Source organism: Sander vitreus, chromosome 20, assembly GCF_031162955.1.
Source record: "Sander vitreus isolate 19-12246 chromosome 20, sanVit1, whole genome shotgun sequence".
NCBI lineage: Eukaryota > Metazoa > Chordata > Actinopteri > Perciformes > Percidae > Sander > Sander vitreus.
Genome location: NC_135874.1, coordinates 661,952 through 684,455, shown reverse-complemented (window position 1 = coordinate 684,455; position 22,504 = coordinate 661,952). Strand labels below are relative to the sequence as shown.

Below are 22,504 nucleotides of genomic sequence, written 5' to 3'. Positions count from 1 at the left end.
CAGCTAAAGAAACTGCATAGTTCCCCTTTGAAGTACAGCCCACCTTTACGGAAGCTCAAGTGTAACATTGTTATTCTACTCTGCAGTTTTTAGCAGAGTATCAATCGAGATTGAGAAAGATCATTCTTGACTTTGCGAACAGTAGTTTGTCAAGATAATTTTAACTTATGCCTCATTTCCACTGCATTGTTTCTGCTCGACTCAACTCAGATCCTTTTCTCCATTTCGTTTTTCGGTAAGTACCCCCTCCAGTGTAGGTGGGATTCTCAGTTGATCGCCATAGCGACACAATGTGAAACTCTGACATAATCTTCAATGCAATGTTTGCTGAATCCTTTCATTAGCAACCAAACAAAGGAACGTCTGCACTTCGCCAACTGTACGGCGCAGTGTATACAAAAAAATGCGGCCGCTATTGACGGTATCTTCACTATTTTAAAATGGCGGGTTGGTGCAGGATGTTCCATTCCGTATCGTGCTAGTGACAATTCCCTGTCAGTGGTCTGCTGTGATTTACCCTCCACCTTCTAGTATCGGCTCAGCTTGCTTGGAATCTCCACCGAGGGGGTAACAAAAAAAGTACCTTGGCTGCGGTGGATTAGTACTTTTTGCCTGGGAAGATTCCTAACAGACTGAAATGACGTAAAAGTAATGTGGCAGCCATGATAAGAGCTGTTTGAATTCTCTAAGTGGTAAGAAAAAGTGCTTTAATTATCCTCTCTGTTATCTCCACTAGCATAAGACACACTGGACCATCCTTTATGAAAGGAAAGGAGATAATGCCCTCCCATGGCAGCGTCATTTAAAGCAATGTATAACCATTTGCCCATTCATAATCAAAATGTTAAGGTGCGCAGTAGCACCGGCCGAACATTTTATTATGAGACATTGCTACACATCTAATGATAATAATGATAATGTACTTTATGGCAATATTTTGAGTGGTTTAATAAACCAATTTCTTAATGCAAGAACTTTACTCTCATCTCGGACTCGTAGTGGAACATTACAGTGAGCTTGTGTATACAGAACTGTCAATAAACCGATCTCTGAATGCAAAGTTACACGGCGCACCGGACATTGGTTTAATTTTATCATCAGAGCAGCATCCGAAACAAGTTCACCTGTTCGCCCCTCAGTGGCTTATTTCAATATTTATGTTTGGTTGAACACTACAGACACGACTGAATCATTTTTGACCATTTGTGAAAGTATAATTATTGTGTGAGAAGGCATCCGAATGAATTCAATTAAATCATCCACCCGCACCCACCAGCCCAAATAAGTTATTTTCACGCCCCCTCTGCAGTCACTGTAGGCCGTTACTTTTTAAAATGATGAATTGTAGTGATGTGCAGATTTGAAGTGTTTTCTTTAACTATTTACTTGAATAAGAGAGGCTGCTTTCAGTTATTTCAGTACCTTTTAGCTTATTAAAAAAATCAGCAGACAGCTCTGCTCTGTGATGTTTACAGTTTTTGTAGGCCTAACACCTTATGCTTATCGTTCATACATTTAATAATTATTTTCATACAAATGCACTAATCGGTATTCATGTAGATAAATGTGTGGGCAGGAGGGCGAGTGTAAGCAACCAATAATGACAATAAACTTTAATTGCATAACACCTTTCATACAAGAAATAGCCTACAGCCCAGTGCTTTACAATAACAAAATTACATGCGAGTGCTTCACATGAACAGACATTATGAATGCAGATTAAGATGGGAAATAAAATTGTGATGAAGTAATATTTTCCACCGGGTTGTCCACATTTATAGAGCCTGCATTAAACAACACGGTGAAAACGTACAGGGCGAAGTATCCAAATGCGCTTTTTGTAGTCCACCTTCGGGGGTGTAGCTTCACCACGTATATAACATCCGCCATTGCATAATTATGTAGCTGTGTGCAAGTGCAGTCTCTGAGATTCTCTGAGCACCGCAGTTGTCTTTTACTAATTCCTCATGAATTGTCCGTCAAATCTTTCCTTGACCTCATGACGTTTACCATCGAGGTTAAGGACAATTAGTTAGTGAAGGACATAGGAGGTACTATCCACAACTTTTGCTAATGGAAAACCAAAAAAGAGGGAGTGGAGTTGAGTAGAGGTATGCTGTACCGTGCAGTGGAAATGCAGCATAAAGGTACACTTACTAACGTTTTCTGGGGCTTTCAACCACATCTCATGGTCTACATCGGTAAATAGCTCAGTTTTCCTAGAGTTGGTTCAGATTTCATCATGTGACCTACAATAAATATGGCAATTTGATCACTTGATACCAGGTGGTTGTATATGGGGGAGATGGTAACCTCCGTCTCTGTTCAGAGATGGTGTTAGATGTGAATGACTTTCTTGATCTTTCTCCAGCAGTCCCCTAACTCTGACCCTGATTGGGAAGAGGACTGGTAAAGGGGTCAAAGTTATAAAGCCAGTGGACATCTGGAAAAAGATTGAGGACATCCAATGTAAAAAGACGTTACTACTTTTCCCCTATACGACTAAGGCCTGCCAGAGTCATATCTTTATTATATATACACTCAACATTACTAATGATGTTTTTTTTCAAATACACATACCTATTACCTCTGCCCAGTTACAGTACAGTCCTACACTAAAATTCTAGTCAACCTGAGTCTCATCAGTCCCTCCAGGATTTTGCAGCCTTTTTTTTTTAGATTGTTGTGGCCCAAAATGCCTGATTTTGCGGGAGCTTTGTCTTTTGTATTTTTGTTGCAATGAAGTTGCGAGAGCCAGTGAAAATTGCAAAAAAAAGTGGTAGTATAGTTCTATAGTTCTTTAAAAATAAAAAGGAAACTTGTTTTGGGGAGAATAAAACTACTCTGGGCTGAGATTTCCTAGTAACCTTACCAAAAAGGCTCAGGATGCTGCAAATGTTGGTATAATATGAAGATGGCTGGTGGATTTAAGACAAAAAATAATAATTTATTGAATGAATCAAATTTGAACATATGTGTCAGTGGCTTGTTGATCTTTACATTGTTAGTTCATTTCCTATCCTGGGCTGGGACACACATTCATATGGTTTAATAAAGGACTTATTGGACGTAGCCGTCCTCAATTTAGGTCATCCTGTTCGTCTCATCTCCGGTTTTTCCTCCATCCACCGTGTGTGTTGTTTGTGTGTGTGTTTGTGTGAGTGCTCGCGTCAGTTGTGGAGGGAACTGAGCAGCAGCCCCGCCCGCTGCAGAGAGCCGACAGGATGTAAACAGCAGCAGCTTTCAGTGACTTTAGAGTGAGAAATCGTTACAGCGTACATTGATGTTAAAATGTTTACAGGTCGGCAGGACGGTCTGAAATGTTCTTCACGGTCTTTCGCTTTACGTCTTGTTGGCAAATGTGAGATGTTCGAGTCACACACGTCTCGTCTTCATATCAGAAACAAGGAAATTAATTTGGCGACGTCCGTGTATTACCTCAACCTGTCAACCTTCGTCAGTGGCTCTCAGTGTCACATACTGATACAAAGTCTGGCACGTGGGACTGCTGGGATTGGTTGAAGTCACGGGAAACTCCGGTTATTGGTCAAATTTGCGGAAAAGTTGCGGTGATTGGTCAAAATTGCGAGCCATACCAAATTCACGGTGATTGGTTGAATCGCGTAAATTGTTGTGATCGCGACATCGCGAAATCCTGGAGGGACTGGTCTCATGTTTTACCAGTACCGCCTTTTACCAGTAATGCCTTTGTTGATCATCAGTAATGTCAACAAGGCAATTTGTCATTGTTGAATTAACCATGTCAAATGAGTGCATTTTTGGCCATTTCCACTTGTTGTACTTTAACAAACTCCTCCTAGAGAGCAAAGGGGGCAGGGAAAACCAGCAGAATTGAAAAAGGAACTCTCTGCTGAGTTCAATAATACCTCACACAAGAGTCTACGGTTCAATAGTTATGAAAAGGGGCGAGGCTCAGAATGTGACGAGTTGGGATGAGAACGGGTTGCGTATAAAATGACAATATGAAAACAAAAAACAATGATTAATGTGAAAGCTGTATCTGGTAGTGAGGAGAATTATCAGAGAATTATCAGCTGAATCTGCAGCTCCTCCATGTTTTTATGTCTAAGTGACTGATGGGAACAACATTTTTTGACATTGGTCCAGTATTAAGCTAGGTCGCTGCAGTTGGCAGCGGAGAAACAAGCTATAATGTAAGTTAATAGGGCAATTGTCCAGCTTGTATTTACCTTCACAAAAGTGCTCGTTTTGCCACTGACAGGCTCAGATTAATATTCTAAGTGTCTGATGACATTATGAAAGGATTTCTAAGGAGGTCGACATTTCTGGTAAAGATCCTTTTTTTAACAAAAATATCTGCAAAATTGAGTTCGCTAAATCCACCAGACTGCATGTAAACAAACAGTAATTTAAGCATCGCAAAATACACTACATTCAATGTCAACAGAAAATAAAAATAAATGAAAAGCCGTTTTGGGTCGTCTTTCCACTTTTCCAACATCCCAACTTTAGTTTTGATTGAAATAAACACATAATTTACCGATTTAAATGTGAAAATATATTGTCTCTAAACACGCTAAAAGTATTGTTTTTTTAAATGGAGTCTGGTGGGTTTAGCGCTAGCGACCTCAGAGCGGTTTCTGGTTAAACAGAAAGGTCTTAAAGAGGTTTTAAAGGTCTATCTCTGAAGGGATCCTTTCCATAATGTTGTCAGATACTTAGAATAATAATGTAAGCCTTTCAGTGGCACAAAAGCACTTTCAGTGGACCAAATTGACAATATGCATTTGCCCCATAGGGTTACATTGCAGCCTGGTCTGTGGCTGCCGGTTACAGCGTTCACGGTTAATACTGGACCAATTTCAAAGATTGTTGCTGCCATCAGTCACTTACCCACACAAAAACATAGGAAAATAGGTTCCAGGTTGTAAAAAAAAAAAAAAACGAAATTACCCTTTAAGGTTACCTTGGAAATCAATTGGAATCAATCATTCACAATTTGAATTTGCTCAGCGAGTCACTCTGCCATCCAGTAATGATGCTCATTAACTATGCCCTTGTAGCCGAGCTGCACCAATCACATCGATGTATCTGATATAGAGGAGAGCTTAACAGATGACGACAGCGCTGTGACGTCCAAGTAAACATAGCAAGATGGCTATCTCACTGGCAACACCAGTTGTTTGAAACGGCTTTGGCCGCTACAATGAACGAGTTAGACTTGGCTTTTTATCTAAAAGTGGAACAGAAGACGGCGCTCCAATCGTTCCTTTGCAAGAAGGACGTTTTTGCTGTTTTGCCGACCGGATACGGCAAGAGTTTAATCTACCAGTTAGCTCCGCTGGTAGCTAAGCGTAGTGAAAACCCATTGGTGGTTGTGATTGGTTGTAGTGTTATCCAATTGCGTGCAGTGAGATTTTCAAATGCATGCTTGGTGTTGCCCCTCGAGTTGGGCCATTTTCATTACTCATGCCAGACCCTTAATCTTTCGGATTTGGGTCTGGATTTCCAGGCTACTTTAAGGTCACTTCGAGACAAAACTCTGTAAAAGTTTACAGCTTGCCACGAGGTTATACTGCGTTGCTCTGTTAACAATGAGGCTGCTAAAATAAAGTGCAGTGATTTGACTAAATGCTAGTGGACTCTAGATTTAGGGGACAGCCCTATATACAACCACTTGTTATCACCTGAACCAAGTTCCATAATTAGGTTATGTGATGATACCGTGAAATGTGGTCAAAAGCTCCAAACAATAGTGGATGGACCTTGATTTGAGATTATTTTGTAACTGCATCAAACATGTATTGCTTTTGTGCCACATGCAGTACCACTAAAAACGATGTCCCTGCATAACTGTAGTAGAGTTGAAGCACAAAGTAGCTACACAATCTAATGGGAGAGTTAATGGACATTTCAGGTTATGATGTTTGAATTTTTGAATCAGTAAAAGTTAACAGTTATTGAGGCCCTCCCCCTACAGCTAACACAAACTAAAGAGAGTAAGAACCTACGGCCAGTGCTTCCGTGTTGTTCATACAAAAAGTGTCATGTTGAAATTACCTCATTTTAAGGCAGTCGGACAAAAACTCGACTAAACCGTCATCATCTTCTGTTTCATTGAGTGCTGCGTATGGCTTTCTTAGTGATCACGGGGTCACTCATCACTCCCTTTTGGTGACATCCGCAGATAATCACTGAAATGTAAACTTAGTACAGTCATAAAGATTTAAAACACACCATAAAACAAATTTGTTTCCTAATAAGGGCTGCAACTACATTATGACTAATAAAATGTGATAGTAAAGTACAATTTGATGGTAAAAAGAAACATTTTCATAAAGAAAGCAAAAATCATATTCCATTTTGGCCAACAGTTACCATTAATTTTAAAGTGTTTTTATAGGCCAATACTTTTATGTTTTGCTTGAAATTATTTTTTTCCAGAAAAGGGAATAGAGGGCAGTTATTGTTCTTAACTCAGTAGCACACCCCAAAATGCACTAGAGAACATGATTGTCAACTCAAAGCATAATGGACATATATGGAGACAAACTGCAGTAATAAAGCAACCAATTCACAAGATTTTGACAACTTTTGGCTTTGTGGGAATAACATTCACCTAACTCCATTTAGGTTTTGTTTTCTCTTAACCTAACAATTAGCTTGAACCGGTTCGTGGTGTTCCCCCTTTGCTTTCTTTCTATGCTGTAGGCCTCCGACTGTTTAAATGTTAATCTAAGTTTCAAACATAAAAAAGAAGCTAATTTTAGTCAAAAGCTCTTTTGCACAGAATGGTGAGGGACACACTGTGGCAGCATTTTAAAACAAGTTCAGCAGCTGGATAAAACAGACAAAAGTTCTGCGACTTTGAATTCAAATTTTTTCAGCTTCTACTGTATATTTCTGAGCCATTTAAGAGACGCAAAAATAAATAAATAGAATCGGCTGTGGCAGTAAGTGAAATCAATTTATTCACTGTTCTCTTTGGGATTATCTTCAGTTCGACTGGCACTTAGATCGACCACTTCCCTTTGGCCCTTCTGGGTTGAACTCCTAATCGAGTCCAAAGCTGAATTAGCATCTTTGCTGACCTTCTCCTGAGTCTCCTCCTGCACTGGCTCTCCATTAGCCTCCATATCCATAACATACACAGCCTTCTCCCCATTCAGGAGGTGACTGTGCTCCTCCGCCTGGATCTCCTGGCCCTCTTCCACCTCCTCCAGCTTGCGTAAGATGAGAGGAAGCTTTGCATCTGCGTCAGTATTCTCCAGCAAAGCGCTATCGCTTTCCTCGTATACAGGCAACGGAGCACCCTCCTCCAGCTTCTTCTCAAAGTGCAAACGTTTGGCCCGTCCACTGGCAGACGCCTTCTCTAGGATCTGTTTCTCGGCGAGGTGGAGCTGGATTGCCATGCGAGAATGGAGAGACAAATCAGGTTTCTCCAGAATAGAGCGGTCCTCCTAAAAGAGACCAGGCCAGGAGTTAAAAGGTAGAGAAAAGCGAAGAAAGAGGGAGGGAAACACGACAAAAGGTCATAAGTAGGTTAAAAATGACAAATTCTAGTTCACATTCAATTCCTAAGTGCTTTTTTCAGATCTTCGAAAAGCTCACTCGACACCTTTCTGACTTCAGATTTGGGGTAGCTTGCATTCTACAATTTCCGGAATCGTCAATCCACCAATCATGCGTTTTGATTGTGGCCATTCAGTGTTTCCCACAGTTTGAGAATTTACTTGTGATGGTGGGTGGCGCAGGATGTGACGGCTGGGTTCAGTAATAAACTAATCAAACAAAGGCCTATTAGCTATTTATTGAAAACAATGACTACAACACTAACAGATCATTTAGAAAATAACAACTAGAAGATGATACAGATGAAGTGTAGCTTATGATGTGCAAGTGTCAATTAAATCTGGTTGGTTTGTCATAAATGTTATGCTTCAGCAGATAAAATACCTGATTACCCTGAGCCCAAATGTTATATGTATTAACAATTTAACATTAAAAACATAGCCTACTATGATCCATACAGAAAGTTAACATGTTATTATAAATCTCAATACTGTGCGCACGGCACATCTCCTCCTAACTCCTGTTAAATGATATTACACTAAGGCTATCTGAAGTTAGTTCTTGTTCATTTAGTTTGTGAACAGATGACGTTGGGGGCGCTTTCACAGCGGTGTGGTGTTTTTACGGTTTATTAGTACAGTTAATGCCACAGGAAGCCAGAACACTACAAGCAGTGTGCTACTACCAGCCTCTGAGCCTGAAGTCAATCGTTGGAGCTTTCATGCACAGGGGACTTCAGGGGGGAAAGGCTGGAGGCCTCTGGTCTGTGTGCACTATAAAAATACATTGTTGGTTGGAGAAAAAAACTGTAATTTGGATTTTATCAAACTGGGCGGGGGCGCCCAAGTAGAACATATGTATGGGAAACACTGCCATTCAGAAGATGTAAACAGCAAACACTTTTTGCTTAAGACTTGTTAAGGACAACCATTCGTACAATCCAGTTTGTTTGAACCAAACTGACCCCCTGAGCACCCTGTTTATGACAACTTTCAACAGAAGTTATATTGCAGCTGGCTGACCTGTGAGGTGGTCTTGTAGGTCTTGAGCAGCAGAGCAGCTCGAGTCTCAAGGAAAGTCCACAACTTGATCTCGTTCTCCCAGCTGACAGGGAACTCACTTTTGCCCAGGGTGAAAATCTTATTGATGGCCCGATCTCCAAACAGATAGTCCTTCAGTTCCTCTGAAATCAAACTAAATATTAGCATCTCTTCAAAAGAAACCAAAGCACAAATGCAAGCCATTAGAGAAAAGTAGTGAAGGTGAGGGCCACTGACTATAAAAGGTAATGGGTTTGTAAGACTCTTGTGACATGTCTTACGAACCCATTACCTTTTAGTCAATACATATCCTGCAGAAAGGCAGCTAGTTTTTTTCTTCCCATTAAAAAAAACAGACAAAAGGTTTTAGACGCATACTTGTTTGCTGTCAGAGTAGATGTCTTCATGGGTCCAAAGTTTTGGAACTGATCCCAAAAAGACCCATGAGAAAAAAACCCAAACTGTCATGCAGATATTTTACTTTTTAACAAAATAGACCCAATCTGAAATGGTCCTAATGACAAACAGAACCGGTCTGAAATAAGCTCAAAATAATTAGCCCTTATCTAACATGCAGTCAACTCAAACAGATCCAATTAACCTCTTAAGCCCTAAGCCTCTGGCTTAGGCCCCTGCTCGAAAGTGACATTTCGAAAAGGAATGGAGTATATCTCTGCAGTTACAAGGCTTATTTTAACGTTCTTAGTATGATAATAACGTTAAAATAAGCCTTCCACTTTCTTTGTGTTGTAATTCTAACCTCTGGTTGATTTGTGAGGACTATGGTTAACTGGTCCTCAGATCTCTGCAGGGTAAATCCAGACAGCTAGCTAGACTATCTGTCCAATCGGAGTTTTCTGTTGCACGACTAAAACAACCATTGAAGGTGGAACGTGTAGTTTCAATGGTTGTTTTAGTCGTGCAACAGAAAACTCAGATTGGACAGATAGTCTAGCTAGCTGTCTTGATCCTCCTCCACAGCACTGTGGAGGAAGGTCTTGCAATGCGAGACTATAATAAAGGCAACACTTATGAGATTTATGTAGCGGTGTAATCATCGGTATATGTATTACTGGGTCAGAGTCAATAAAGATGGAACACAGCATAAATGAAAGATTTAATTTATGCCTAACAAAATATAAAAATATATAAATTTTTAGAGTGAATATCTCTCTGGAATGATGCAGTTGCAGCCCAAAAGAAAGAAACCCATAGCACAACATCTAATAATTACCTGTGAAAGGATTGATGCTTATTAAGTGAAGCAGAACAAAGTTAGAGAGGTTTTAGTAGAGGCATGTTTAGGCGGACTTTCCAAATGTGCCATTTTGAGCACATTTGACATTTCTCAGGTACCAAACTTTTAAACTTTGTTGTCACTGTTTGTATTTATTCCATTTAAATACAGTGTTTCCTGCTTTGTTTTGAAAAAAATAAATAAACCAGACCTATACACGTTCCCATTCAAATAAAAGCCATACAAAGGAAATGAAGTTTGGTTCTAACTTGCTCAGGCTGATATCTCGGGAATCCAATTTGGATGATTGACACCTCTATCAAAACGTCAGAGCCAATAGAATCGAGGGGGACATGTCAACAACTCCATTAGCCAACCACAAGGGGGCATATACAATGTAGGCTGAAAGAAGCCTTTTACTCAGCACCGTCATGAGACTCCACTGCTTCAAGTTAGACACCTCGCCCCGGAAAGGAAAATACCTGTAGACTGGCAGGAATTATTTCAAAGTGACACAGAGACAACAGCAAAGGTAAGACAATGTTATGTTATGGCTGTATAAAGTGAAGTTAATTCTTTGCCTGCTATCTCTGTGTTTTATTGTTGTAGAGTGATGACCTATACCATTGGAAACAGCGAAGTTTCCCCTTCTCATATGAAATATCGTTTGTGCGGCTAGTATGAAGTAAAAAAAACACTAACTCCACATAATACTCATGTGCACCGTGCATCTGTTTTTGCTATGTGCTCATTTAGTTGCTTGGTGTTGGAGTTGTGTTTTGTGTAGGGCTTTTAGCCGAGCTTCTTCCCATTAAGTGGATGGGCTACATGAATATGTTGCTACATGTTTAGTATGCCATTGTATGGTGTTTGTTGTGAGTTACATCACTTCACACACAAAGAGACTAGGGATGCACCGATCTGACTTTTTCAGTCCTGATACCAATACCGATGCCAGGGCTTTGTGTATCTGTCGATACCGATTCCGATACTGTTGTTGAATTAATAATAAACTGTATACCTTTTGCACCTTATACCTTCCTTCCACCATGTGGAAGAGACTAAAGGCACCAGACTTTCCTAAATAAACATTACTTTCCTAACTAAGACAAAATAACATAGATGTAATGTATTGAATTCTTATTTGTTATTTAAAAAACAATTGTGCATTCAAATCGAAAATATAATGTAATCAAACTTCTTAAAATTAATTTAAATAACAATAATGGGCCTTTGTATAGGTTTATAATGGCTTATTCTACTGTCAGGAGTACATAGAATATCCCAAAAACATTTTAATGTCATCATGTTTACTAATGCTTTGATTACTGAAGGGTTTGCTTGGCTCATCAACATTATACAATAACGTTATATGAAGGAAAATCCATGAAACAGTTACAGAATCTAACTATCTAAACTATTTTTTTCCTGCAAACTGCAAAGTAGTAAAATAAACTCAAATCGAATGAATACACATACAAACAACCCTTTCAAAACAAAATAGTTGTAAGCTAGTTGTATAAACACTACCTTGGCCACAGGTAAGTTAGGTTGTAGTGTGGTTGTAGTGTGGTTGTAGTGTGGTTGTAGTGTGGTTGTAGTGTGGTTGTAGTTGGCGACTGAGCGTAGCTCCGCTGTCAGCCTCCTTCGCGGTTTGAATAATGTTAGTAGGTTGGCGGACGTATTTCAGCTAGCCAAAGCATCCAGTGTTTTAATCATTGCTCTGAACCCGTCTTTCTCAGCGGTCTGTAGCGGGACCGTAGCTGGATTGCGTTCATAATGTTGCTCTGCTGCATGCTTGGAAGTGACATGTCTTTAACGTTAGCACTATAACGTTAGCACGGTAACGTTAGCACGGCCGAGTAACGTTAGAGCGACGGGCAACAACAGTGGCTAAATTATGTCAGATTTTTTTAAAACAAAAAGCCTTGCAACAACAGACGGCTCCTCTCTTGAGCATACGTTGTTCTGGTGTATCTCCGGTCTTTCTTCATCCTCTAACTTTCTTCTCTGTTCTTGAATGTGCAGTAGCTACCAGAGCCTCTCCCAGCTTAACAGACTGTTATGCTACCTGGCTAGCTAGCAGCTATAATGTTACCCAACATGCCATTTGGCGGTGTAGCTACATTTGTAAATGTAAAATTATTAGTGTTAGAAACTGTTTAAGTCACAAATTGTTATGCGCTATGGTGTTTTATCCTTTTAAAGAAAGTTAGTTGTGGGTTATTAATTGTTGTGTTATAAAGTTACTACCATGAGTGAGAAGGGTAAGCAGTTAACCAGGGTCCCAGTGCTGCGATGGAGGAAAAAATTAAAAAGTGGATCGGCCGTAGATCTGTTCATTTTTCCGATCCAGCTATTTTATCAATATCGGGCGATATACAATCTTAATATCGGATCGGTGCACCCCTAAAAGAGACAACACCAACATTGGTAACAGCATGATACTCCACAAATCAACAAGAAGCCATGGATTAAAAGACTGGCAAGTCTTAGGAATCAATGAACCTACTTTGTCTTACTTAAAGATAGATAAAGATAAAAAATCACGTTTCTCCTGTGATGACGACGATATACCAAGAAACAGTACACCTTTCAATAAATCCAAATGAATTATTAATAGGGCTGTCACGTGACCTAATGGCGAGGGAGACGCTTGGAAAGAGGGCTCTGTAGTGTATTGCTATATTTAGATATGTAGCCAGAGACATTTGTGCTCAGCTTGGAGGAGAAATGTGGAACCCAAAAATGTCAAAAGTCAGAAAACTAGCGGCTTGTGGAAATATTAAAAGGTGCACTATGAGTTCCTGCATGACGTCACTTCTGTTGACGTTCCATCCCCCATGCCATCTGGTCGGTGATTGGCTGGAACGTGGTTTGTTGTATTTTGGTGTTGTAGCGTCCGGGGTAGGTGAGCAACAGGCCGATAATGTGACGCCGGCAGACATTGGGAAACATTTTGCAGCACTGGAGAAGATTGCATCCGATTTGGAGGGTTTAGACAAAACTCTCCACCCTAATCACCAGAATGGATGCAGTTGAGAAGTGCGTGGAAAATTTCAAGGCGACCGAGACAGAAAGATGGGAAAATCCAGCAGCTAGCAAAAGAGATGTGGATATGCTATGGAAAAATTGAAAATCGATCCTAACACAATAACGTTCATTTTGTGGGCATTCCCGAGGGCAAAGAAGTAGAAGATGCAGTAAAGTTTTTGGGGGAGCTGATTCGGGAATTGCTGGAAATTGAGGGAGAATGACCATTGACCATGCACATAGAACCGCCAGCCAGTAGCCTGGGGCTGGAAATAGAGCCAGAACTATCCTGGCGAGATTTCTGAGATCATCGGATACAGTGTGTGCATATGTGGGTGTTTGTTTGTTAGGTGGATGGAAGGGGGGGAATGGCATATTGAAAATTAAATTATATTTATATGTATATAAATATTTATATTTGTATCTGTTTTTATGACTCTTTGATGCGTCTTTGTGTATATGCACCCTGACCAGCAGAATTTCCCTATTTTTTGGGATAATAAAGTTGACCTTGACCTCATGGACCGTCGTGTTTTCACAAGATTGACTTTTGGGGAAGTTGGACTGTGCATTGTTTAGGTTCAAATGCACATGGACTGTTCTGTGAGTATTTGAGATTTTGTTGTGTTTAGTAATCACCACTATGAGACAATTGTCTCTTAACTTGTTTTATTTGTATTCTGTTTGTATTTATGCCTGTGTAAATTATGCACTTAATGTCTTTATTTATTCTTCTGTACAGCACTTTGGTTGTTTTAAAGTGCTCTATAAATAAAGTTTGATTGATTGATTGATTGATTGATTGATGTATTTGTTATGGGCTCAGAAGTTGTCTAACTTAAGCTCTATATGTTTCTCCACCTGGAATGTTAATGGGCTGGTGAATCCCATCAAGAGGAGGAAGGTTATGTCCAGTCCTAAAAGAAACTAAAAGATGATGTGGTATTTTTGGCAAGAAACGCATAGGACGGCTGAGTGAGATATGTGTTTCAGTGTGGGGTCTAGCTGGAGTAGGGGGGGTTGCTACATTAATTAGCAAAGCATTTGCACTCAAATGAATTAAACAAATTAAGAATAATTTGGGAAGAGTTGTTATCGTGCAGGCTGAAATACAACTGGGAGAGACTGCATTTTTTTTCGTCACTGCACAAGACATTGCCGTTTTCGAAATCGCCTACTACATACTGCAGACGACTGCAGTAAGCAGTATGCAGTACCTACTGTATACTGTGTTCATCAGTAGTATGCAGTATGAAACGGTTACATTGTTTTATTCTGCAGTATGCTATAGGCCAGGCTGAGCCTTTGAACAAGCTCTTAAAGCACTGGGCAAAAAAATTAACTCACACCATCCATCCATCTTCATCCGCTTATCCGGGGTCAGGTCATGGGGGCACCCAGACAAGATAGGGCCCGAAGTCATTGGCACAGACGGTGACCGCCATGGATGTGGTGTGCACTCTGAAGAGGCAGTGCCGCACCCTGTACGGCTTCGGGGGTTAAACCTGATCCTAAATCACAAATAAAAGGCTCTTTTAAGAGCTACACACTTCATCTAAAGAGGGACTTCCCGTTCTGAGTAACAGGTTTTATTACTTACATTTTAAACTAAATCAATGATCATTAAAAAGCAGCTCAAGAAATGGATTAAGAAAAAGAGTCTTTTTGTTCAGTTTAAAAGCTCTTCCAGATGATTCTCTTGACTAGACTAAAGTTTTTTGCATGTACTTTTGATGTGAATTGCGTTACCATCGGAACTTGTTAAACAGTTTAAATGTAAGGACAAGGAATTTTAGATGCTCCATGTAGTACAGCATGCATAACATGTTTTGGAGTTGATGGCAGGGCAAGTTTTACACTTCTCAAAGAGATACTAGCTACTAGTTTTCCCCTGCTTTCAGTATATTTGTGACGTAATGTTACACACATCTCAGTATTGTCTCTAGAGCTGGGAACAGATGCCTGGTTCCATTTTGGATCTGGTTCCAAGCCGGGAAAAATATCCAGAAATGCTAAACTCTTTCGCTATCAAATCTCTTATGTAAATGGACTGTATTTATTTATATATATATATATATATATATATCACATAGCACAGGAACCATTCACACACGTTCATACACTGTGGCCGAGGCTGCCATGCACCTGCTCATCAGATAAACATTCACACACACACATTAACCAACCGATGGCGCAGCATCGGGAGCAATTCCGGGTATAGTGTCTTGCACAGTTCCCATTTCGACATGGGACTGCAGGGCCAGGGATTGAACCACCGACCTTCCGTGTAGACGACCGCTCTACCACCTGACTAACAGCAGCCCCTGCTTATCAAAGCTGCAAAAATGCAATCTAGAAATATTCATGTTGCAGGCTTTTTTAGTCAGTGGTGGTGACTGTTGTTTTTGCTGATTAAAATGTCAAACATCACCATCACTGTCTTTGACTTTGAATAAACAAACGACAATTCCCGAATTTAAGGACGTTTCAGAATTCCACACATACAGACAACAAGTGCAGACAGAGCGTGATGCCACTTATAGGCAGGCTATCTATCTTATAAAGCGAGGCATATCTGTATAAATGTGTGGGCATGTTTGGGGGGAAGGTAACCTGCACATCACACGGAGACGCCACATGCAGAACGCTTTAAAACAGCGGGGGGTACTCTTTTCCTGCTCTTGTATTAAATTGCTGTGAGCTGGCAGAACATAACGTAATCTCGGAGATTATTCCTTCAAATCTCAGAGTTGAACCAGGCAGACACAGCAGTTTTCATCAGACTCACCCTGGGTCGGGTTAATTAAGTCTCTCTCCTTCTGTAAGTCATTTTGGGGTACAATTTGGTTTTGAAGAATTCTACAAGCAGTAATACCACAGGCCGAGTAATCAGCCCGTTCCAAACATTTGTTAAGCCAGCCAGTCTTGACATTCCAACACTGTGTGGTTATATCCTGAACATTGTAAAGATTAACATTTACATTTCTGTCATGTGTACACACTATTCTATCATGTCACAACTGTTAAGGTAATGTCGACACACATACACACGCGCGCACGCAACGATACCCCCCAGCCCTCGCACACACGCATCCGAAGGCATAGGGGCCGTTTTAAAAATGAACATGGAGCAAAATATGTGAATAATATATCAAGCGTGTTCCTGAAGATGTGTCCCGTGACAGAGGAGGATGTGGCCTTGTGTGGTTGGGGATTTATGACACCGGTGTCATTCCGCATACGTCGATGAATATTGTAAATCCCCTGGTGGATTGCTCCCTCTACACATCTGGTGGCCTGCCTTGATCAATTAACCAGTTCAGGATTGGACAGGCCTTGCTCTTTCCCTCTCCTTCTCCTATACCTCCATCTACTTCCCTCCAGTGATGTGCGGAGGAAGCAGTCGCTTGACAACGGTCTCGGAGGAGCGTCGGAAACTGTGGCGTATTTTGTTTCAAAGTACGCTTTCACAGTGTGTGTGTGTGTGTGTGTGTGTGTGTGTGTGTGTGTGTGTGTGTGTGTGTGTGTGTGTTAGATGTCCTCCAGTTCAGACATGCCTGTGTGTATTGTTCATTGTCTTACCCTCTGTCATGCAGAAGACTCTGAGGAAGGCCAGGAGCTGGGCTGAAATGGGGGGTTCATTACAGTGCAGAGCAAAGATACAGGACCTGAAAACAAAACATTGGTAATATTAGTAATGAATCACTAAACACATCCAAGAAATAAAAAAATAAAATATGTGCACTGTTTACATATAAAACATGTCTGATTGTGTTATAAGAGGCTACACATATAGCACAATCAGCCTGTAATGACAGCAGCAAAAAATTGCAGACAAACCTTAAAGGAATAGTTCGACATATCGAGAAATGGGCTTACCTGCTTTTTCTTTTTGAGAGTAAAATGAGAATAGTGAAATCAATCTCATGTCTGTGTTCAGTACAGAGCTGGAGTCAGGACATGGTTAGCCTATGTTAGCTAAGAGTGGGCACAGTGGGAAACAGCTAGCCTGGCTTGGTCCAAAGTAAGTGGATTTAACATTTGGCTTTTCCATTTGGATTTAAACTTTGGCTTTTCCATTTCGAAAAACCAAATGTTAAATCGAAATGGAAAAGTTTCCTTTTTCTTTTTTAAATTAATTAATTAATTAATTATGGCATGATTTTTCCTAGTAGCGTAGTAAAATAATAATATTTTTAATTTGATCTCGCTTAATTTTCTTTTTGGACTTTCAATTTGAATTATGAATAAATATATCCTCCATACTCATCCAGCTCTTAGAAAAAAGTAAAATAAGCATATTTCTCAAAATGGTGAACTGTTTCTTTTAATTATCTGTTTGAAATGAGATGGACGACTATATATATATATATATATATATATATATATATATATATATATAAATACTACACAATAACAACTGTATACTGAAGATATTCATGTGTGTTTTGCATTGGGGTACATCTATAAAAAAAAAAGAAGCAAACAACTACAAATCTGAAATGTGGAGCTTTTACACACAAATAAGCTTTTCAAGTTTTTAAAATAGCGACTAACAAAAATGTACAACCGAGGACACCACCTCTGCTGCACATTAACTGATTCTATCAAATGAAACTCTTCTCTTTCTTGTGTCTCTAAACAACAATATTAATGTTGCTCTTTGAAGTATTTCTTGTGATTGTGAAAGTCACCGGTGTGACAGAAAATATATGAAACAAGTGTGATCCAGGACTCAGAAAAATCCATTCCCCATCATAACATTACACACTGATGTAATTTGGAAGAGGACAATATTTCCCCCCTATTTCACCAAAGTGATCGATGTGGCGATCAGTAGCACAGGGTCGACATTATTACATCGCACAAACGCATTAGAGCTGCCTCCTCACTCCTATTAAGTTATCCCTCTGTCCACTGCTTCAGCAATTGAGCATCCAGCTCAGGAGAGTGAACACTTTTTGTTGTAGACTTAGGAAGACGAGCTAATTACAGATTTTCAAATTAATACACAAATGTGACCACTTTTCAAACAGAAATGAAGTAGAGACAGAAGGAGTGATTTCTAAGTTGAAAAAAACTTAGAAACTAAGAAATCATCATCGTACTCTTTTTACGAGTAGGATAATAGCAGCTGCTCAAAATCTCAACGAGGCCCGACCCTGAATCTGTTGCCGTTTCCTTTGAAAATGATCTCCAAGCATATCTGTCAGTTTAATAGAGCACCACTGCAACAACGGGGATCGTTTCATTTAATTTCCACTGTTGAGATTTAGACTGTCATCAATAAGAGATTATAAGGCGTCTGATTAAAAATGCAGAGAAGAGAATGCTGCATACAATTAAGGGGCTAATGATAAAATGATTAAGCTTCTTGGTGATGAAAGTGTTAGGGCGGATGGTAAATTGATACTTGGTGGGGTGGGGGAGAAAAAAAAGAAAAAGAAACCTGCTGCAACATTTATTTTATGTGTTTCAATTATGCCAAAGGGGGGCCTAATTGGTTAAAATATCTATTATAGGAAGACAAAAGTGCACTGTGGCTATATGAAAGCTGCATTGAGTTAGCCATGAGCCTGAAGCTCTCCTTGACCCATATTAAAAGCTTTAGAGTAACGCTTCAAGCAGAGTTTGCAGAATGAGTTACTAATGAGAGCAGACACTGTACTTGTAGATAAGTAGAAAGAAAGAGGAGTGTTTGTCCTAGACACCCTGTTGTGAGAAAAAGAGGAATTGGACATACGCTGGAATGCCGGCTCGAGCCAGCACCTCAGCCTTCATGGCGTAGAGGCGTTCACTCTTACTGACGCCCAGCTTGATCTTCACTCGGTCGTGGGCGTTGTCTTGGAAGAAGAAGCCGCTGTGGATCACAAACTCGGCATTGGATCTTGTGCCATAGAAGATGTAGATCTACATGGAGAATAAATCGTCAACACCATTATCATCACCTGTATTGATGGCAGTTTATTTTATTGAAGATCCTTTGAATCATACACGGTCTTTGCTTAGCTTTCATTTCTGTTATTTACAGGCTTATGGCACTGTCACTACGTGTGTTGGCTATGCATGATTTATATTGTCATCAATTTTTTGTTTTAAAAACACATGCTTTAGTTTTTATTAAAGGAGTACTCCACTGATTTATGTCACACCTATAACAAATGGATAGTTTTTTAAAAAATGATTCAAATTGATGCAGCAGAATCAGAGATAAACCCTTTTTTTTTATTCCACACATTGTTCTTCTTTGTCCAAACCTGGCACTTACATGACCCTCAATGCAACTTGACTGCCGAAAGTTTGGTCAGAGATTCGGATGGGTTATGCTAGAAGCAGCTAATGTAGCCTCTAGCCTGCAGCAAAGATGAGGAGCATGCTACAGGAGGTCTGGTAAGCTCACTTCTTTTTTTTTTTTCCAAACTTGTAGTCTTCAGCCCCAACCAACGACTGACTCAAATGACATCACTTAGAAACATTTATCAGACTTCACACAGCTCCCTCTGGAGATTTTTCACATATGCAGTAGTACTCCCCAACACCTGAAAACACACGCTGAGGTGGAAGGGTTGACGTTGACCCTGACCCTCAATTTCCTAGAAAAGACTACTTGAAAGATCTATGAAATCTGATACAAAGTTCTGAAGCTCTGCAGAGCTGAGCATGTTGTCTACAGTGGGTTCTGCTGAAAACACTCAAAGCAGCAGCGAAGTGCGGCCTGCAGCAATAATTAAAAAAGAAATTCAGCCAGGAGGTCCATTCATTTCTGTCATTATGTGAGCCACAATAGTATACTACCAAAGTACTATGAACCTGTCACAGGTCTCCGTTTTATACTCTTTGTAACCACGATGGTTCTGTCAAAGCAAGAGACTAATTCGCCTATTTGGGAATTAATACTTCCGCTGAGTTAATTTCACCAGTGTTTCTTTTTTTTAATGCACTAGTACAAATAATTTCAGAGACTTAAATTTGGGTGGTAGGGACTTTAATTAATGAGCTGAATTTTGGCTACGGCCATGGTTCCACGAATATAAGGATCATATTAATGGGAAACTGTAACTGTCAAATATACTGTAATATATGTAGTGAAGCAGAAAAGAAAATGTATTTGAATGGGTGTGCATAAGACTGACATGACACTGTCTAATTTTTAAAGTGTGTCCTTTTAGAGGATGGATAAGACAAGAGGGGCACCCTGGATCCCCTGGTTGAGCGTGCGCCCCATACACTAAGGCGCAGTCCTTAAAGTGGCCATATTATGCTCATTTTCAGGTTCATAATTGTAATTTGAGATTGTATCAGAATAGGTTTACATGGTTTAATTTTCAAAAAACACCATATTTTTGTTGTACTGCACATTGCTGCAGCTCCTCTTTTAATCCTGTGTTCAGGTCTCTGTTTTAGCTACAGAGTGAGACCTCTCAACTTCCGTAAGATCTTTGTTTTCAGTCGCACATGCGCAGTAGCTAGGTAAGGATTACATGAGCTAGCTAGCTGTTTCAGCAACTTCGGCCTGTACAAGGCAGGATTAGCCGGGAGACTTCTTCTAAACGAGGGCGTGGAATACCTGCAGAACAGGGACATGGAAGTAGTTCTATACAATTTATTTTGTAGATTAGGGTGATTTCGTGTGTGTTGTAGCAGTGTTTTGCCATTGAGAACGAGCTAGCATGCTAGCGCTAGCATGCTAACGGTTAGCCTCCTAGGCCCCTCGTCTCGGCTAGTGACGTAGAAAGCCGTGCAGATGTTGACCAGCTCACCAGGAGACTGAAGGCCAGGACACATTCAGAAACCGTATCTCACTCTAAACAGCATGGATGGTTTTTTTCAAAGTTTGTATGCGTGTGGAAGCACCAGAGACACAAAATAACTATAACAATAATTTTTTCATAATATGAGCACTTTAACGCAGTGGCCTGGGTTCAAGTCCAACCTGCGCCCCTTTGCTGCATGTCGTCCCCTCTCTCTCTCCCTCCTTTCCTCTTCAGCCATTTTATTAAAATAAAGCCCAAAAAATAAAAACATGACAAGAGGGAAGGAAATTCCTCCACTGGTCCAACACTGAAAGTCGGATCCCCTCACTGTCGAGCTGATGCCAATCATATTCGTTCCTGTCGTTTCTCTCACCTGCCTACTTTTACCTGTCTCTCCATCTTTTACTTTGCTGCCAACATTAATAGCATTGATAAGAGGTGTGTGTGTGTGTGTGTGTGCAGACAGAGAGAAGAACGCCAGACAATAAATATGTAGAGTATGTAGTAGTAATAATATATGTATGAGTAGTAATAGCGTCTTCACCTGTTCATTCTCCTTGTAGTCCTGCAGTGCCACACATTCACAGCGATCATCCTCCAGGTTGTAGCCAGTGGTGATCTGCAGATCAACAACAACCTACTAATTCAACCTTTACCAGCACTCAATAAAAACATTTCAATGTTAATCAAATAACAATGTTTTTAGGTGTGTGTGAGTGTGACAAAAATACTTTACCAGTCCATTTGTGTGGTTGCACATGTCCCAAACGGGGATGAGGGCCAGAATAATCCGGCTGCCGTCCTCAGTGGGGATCTGGTTCTGGCGGGTCATCACCGAGGACACTGCCCACCTGTCACATATGATCAACCAATCACTGCCTGTTACAGTGAAGGTTATTTACAGGCATCACTGACATCCTGGGCAACAGAAGCTCTTGCTTCATAAAGGAAAAGGAAGGTCATGGAATCTAACATTGGTATTGCCAAACAGAGAGAAGCCTTGTTTCAGTGAGGATGGAGAGAGAAGGAAGGAGGATGAAAAGGAGAGTGGAGGACGAACAAAAAGAATTGTCCTTTGCCATTCCCTTAAGAAATATTATATTACTAATTATCTAACATTATCTTAAAAAGATAAAGATAGAAGCTAAAGCCTACAGAGCACGCTGTAAAAGTGAACCACCACATCATCTGACGATCAAGATAGAAAAAGACAATGAAATTAAGGTGAAACTTTGCACATTTTCAGTGTCACAACCAGTTAAAAAAAAGATCACCAGATCTTCTTCCAAACCTTTCCAGGTAACAAGTATCACTATGGCCGAGGCACAACATTTAACCACTTAAAATCCACAAAACCAGCCTGAAAATGAAGAAAATCTAAAACGATTGCATGACAGTCTATGGAGCAGTGATATAGTTGTCCAATGCTATGCTATGATTGGCCATTCTGAGTTTGAGGTGCAGGACTTGGTGAAGAGTCAGTTCTGGTTTATTACTACTTGGGTGTTATGGTTTATAGTTTTGGCCATTAGCTACATAAGTTGTGGTAAACATTTCACTCACTAAGTGAGCTGACGATTGAGTGCAATGTTATTATTACCAATAGGAATGATGGCCAAACCTATGAAAAAAAGACCTAAGTTAAAATAAACCAGAAATATTCTAAGGGAGATATTCTTATAGGAACGACATACATAAAAATGTAGGATGGCCCATTATGCACGCACGCACGCACGCACATCCCAAGTTGTTGCAGCCCTCTTAATACCAACCTGTGTGTGTCCTAGGCTACCAAATATGAAAACGAGTAGTCTGCACCTATAGCCTCGCTCTGAGATGGTGTTTAGGAGTGGTTGGTAATTAACTACCTTGGTGTAGAAAGCCTC

At 40.2% G+C, this 22,504-nt stretch overlaps 1 protein-coding gene across 1 annotated transcript in view; it reads right to left on the bottom strand.

Moving 5' to 3' along the window:
• Positions 1–1,598: 1,598 nt before the first annotated feature.
• Positions 1,599–22,504, bottom strand: part of setd3 (SET domain containing 3, actin histidine methyltransferase) — a 50,923-nt gene continuing 30,017 nt past the window's right edge. The window contains exons 8-13 of the mRNA XM_078276804.1: positions 21,355–21,469; positions 21,163–21,237; positions 18,608–18,774; positions 16,447–16,532; positions 8,577–8,737; positions 1,599–7,442 (exon numbers count right to left, since the gene is read on the bottom strand). Of these exons, the coding sequence (XP_078132930.1) occupies positions 6,951–7,442; positions 8,577–8,737; positions 16,447–16,532; positions 18,608–18,774; positions 21,163–21,237; positions 21,355–21,469 (1,096 nt within the window). The 3' untranslated portion in view covers positions 1,599–6,950. The remainder of the gene's footprint in view (positions 7,443–8,576; positions 8,738–16,446; positions 16,533–18,607; positions 18,775–21,162; positions 21,238–21,354; positions 21,470–22,504) is intronic.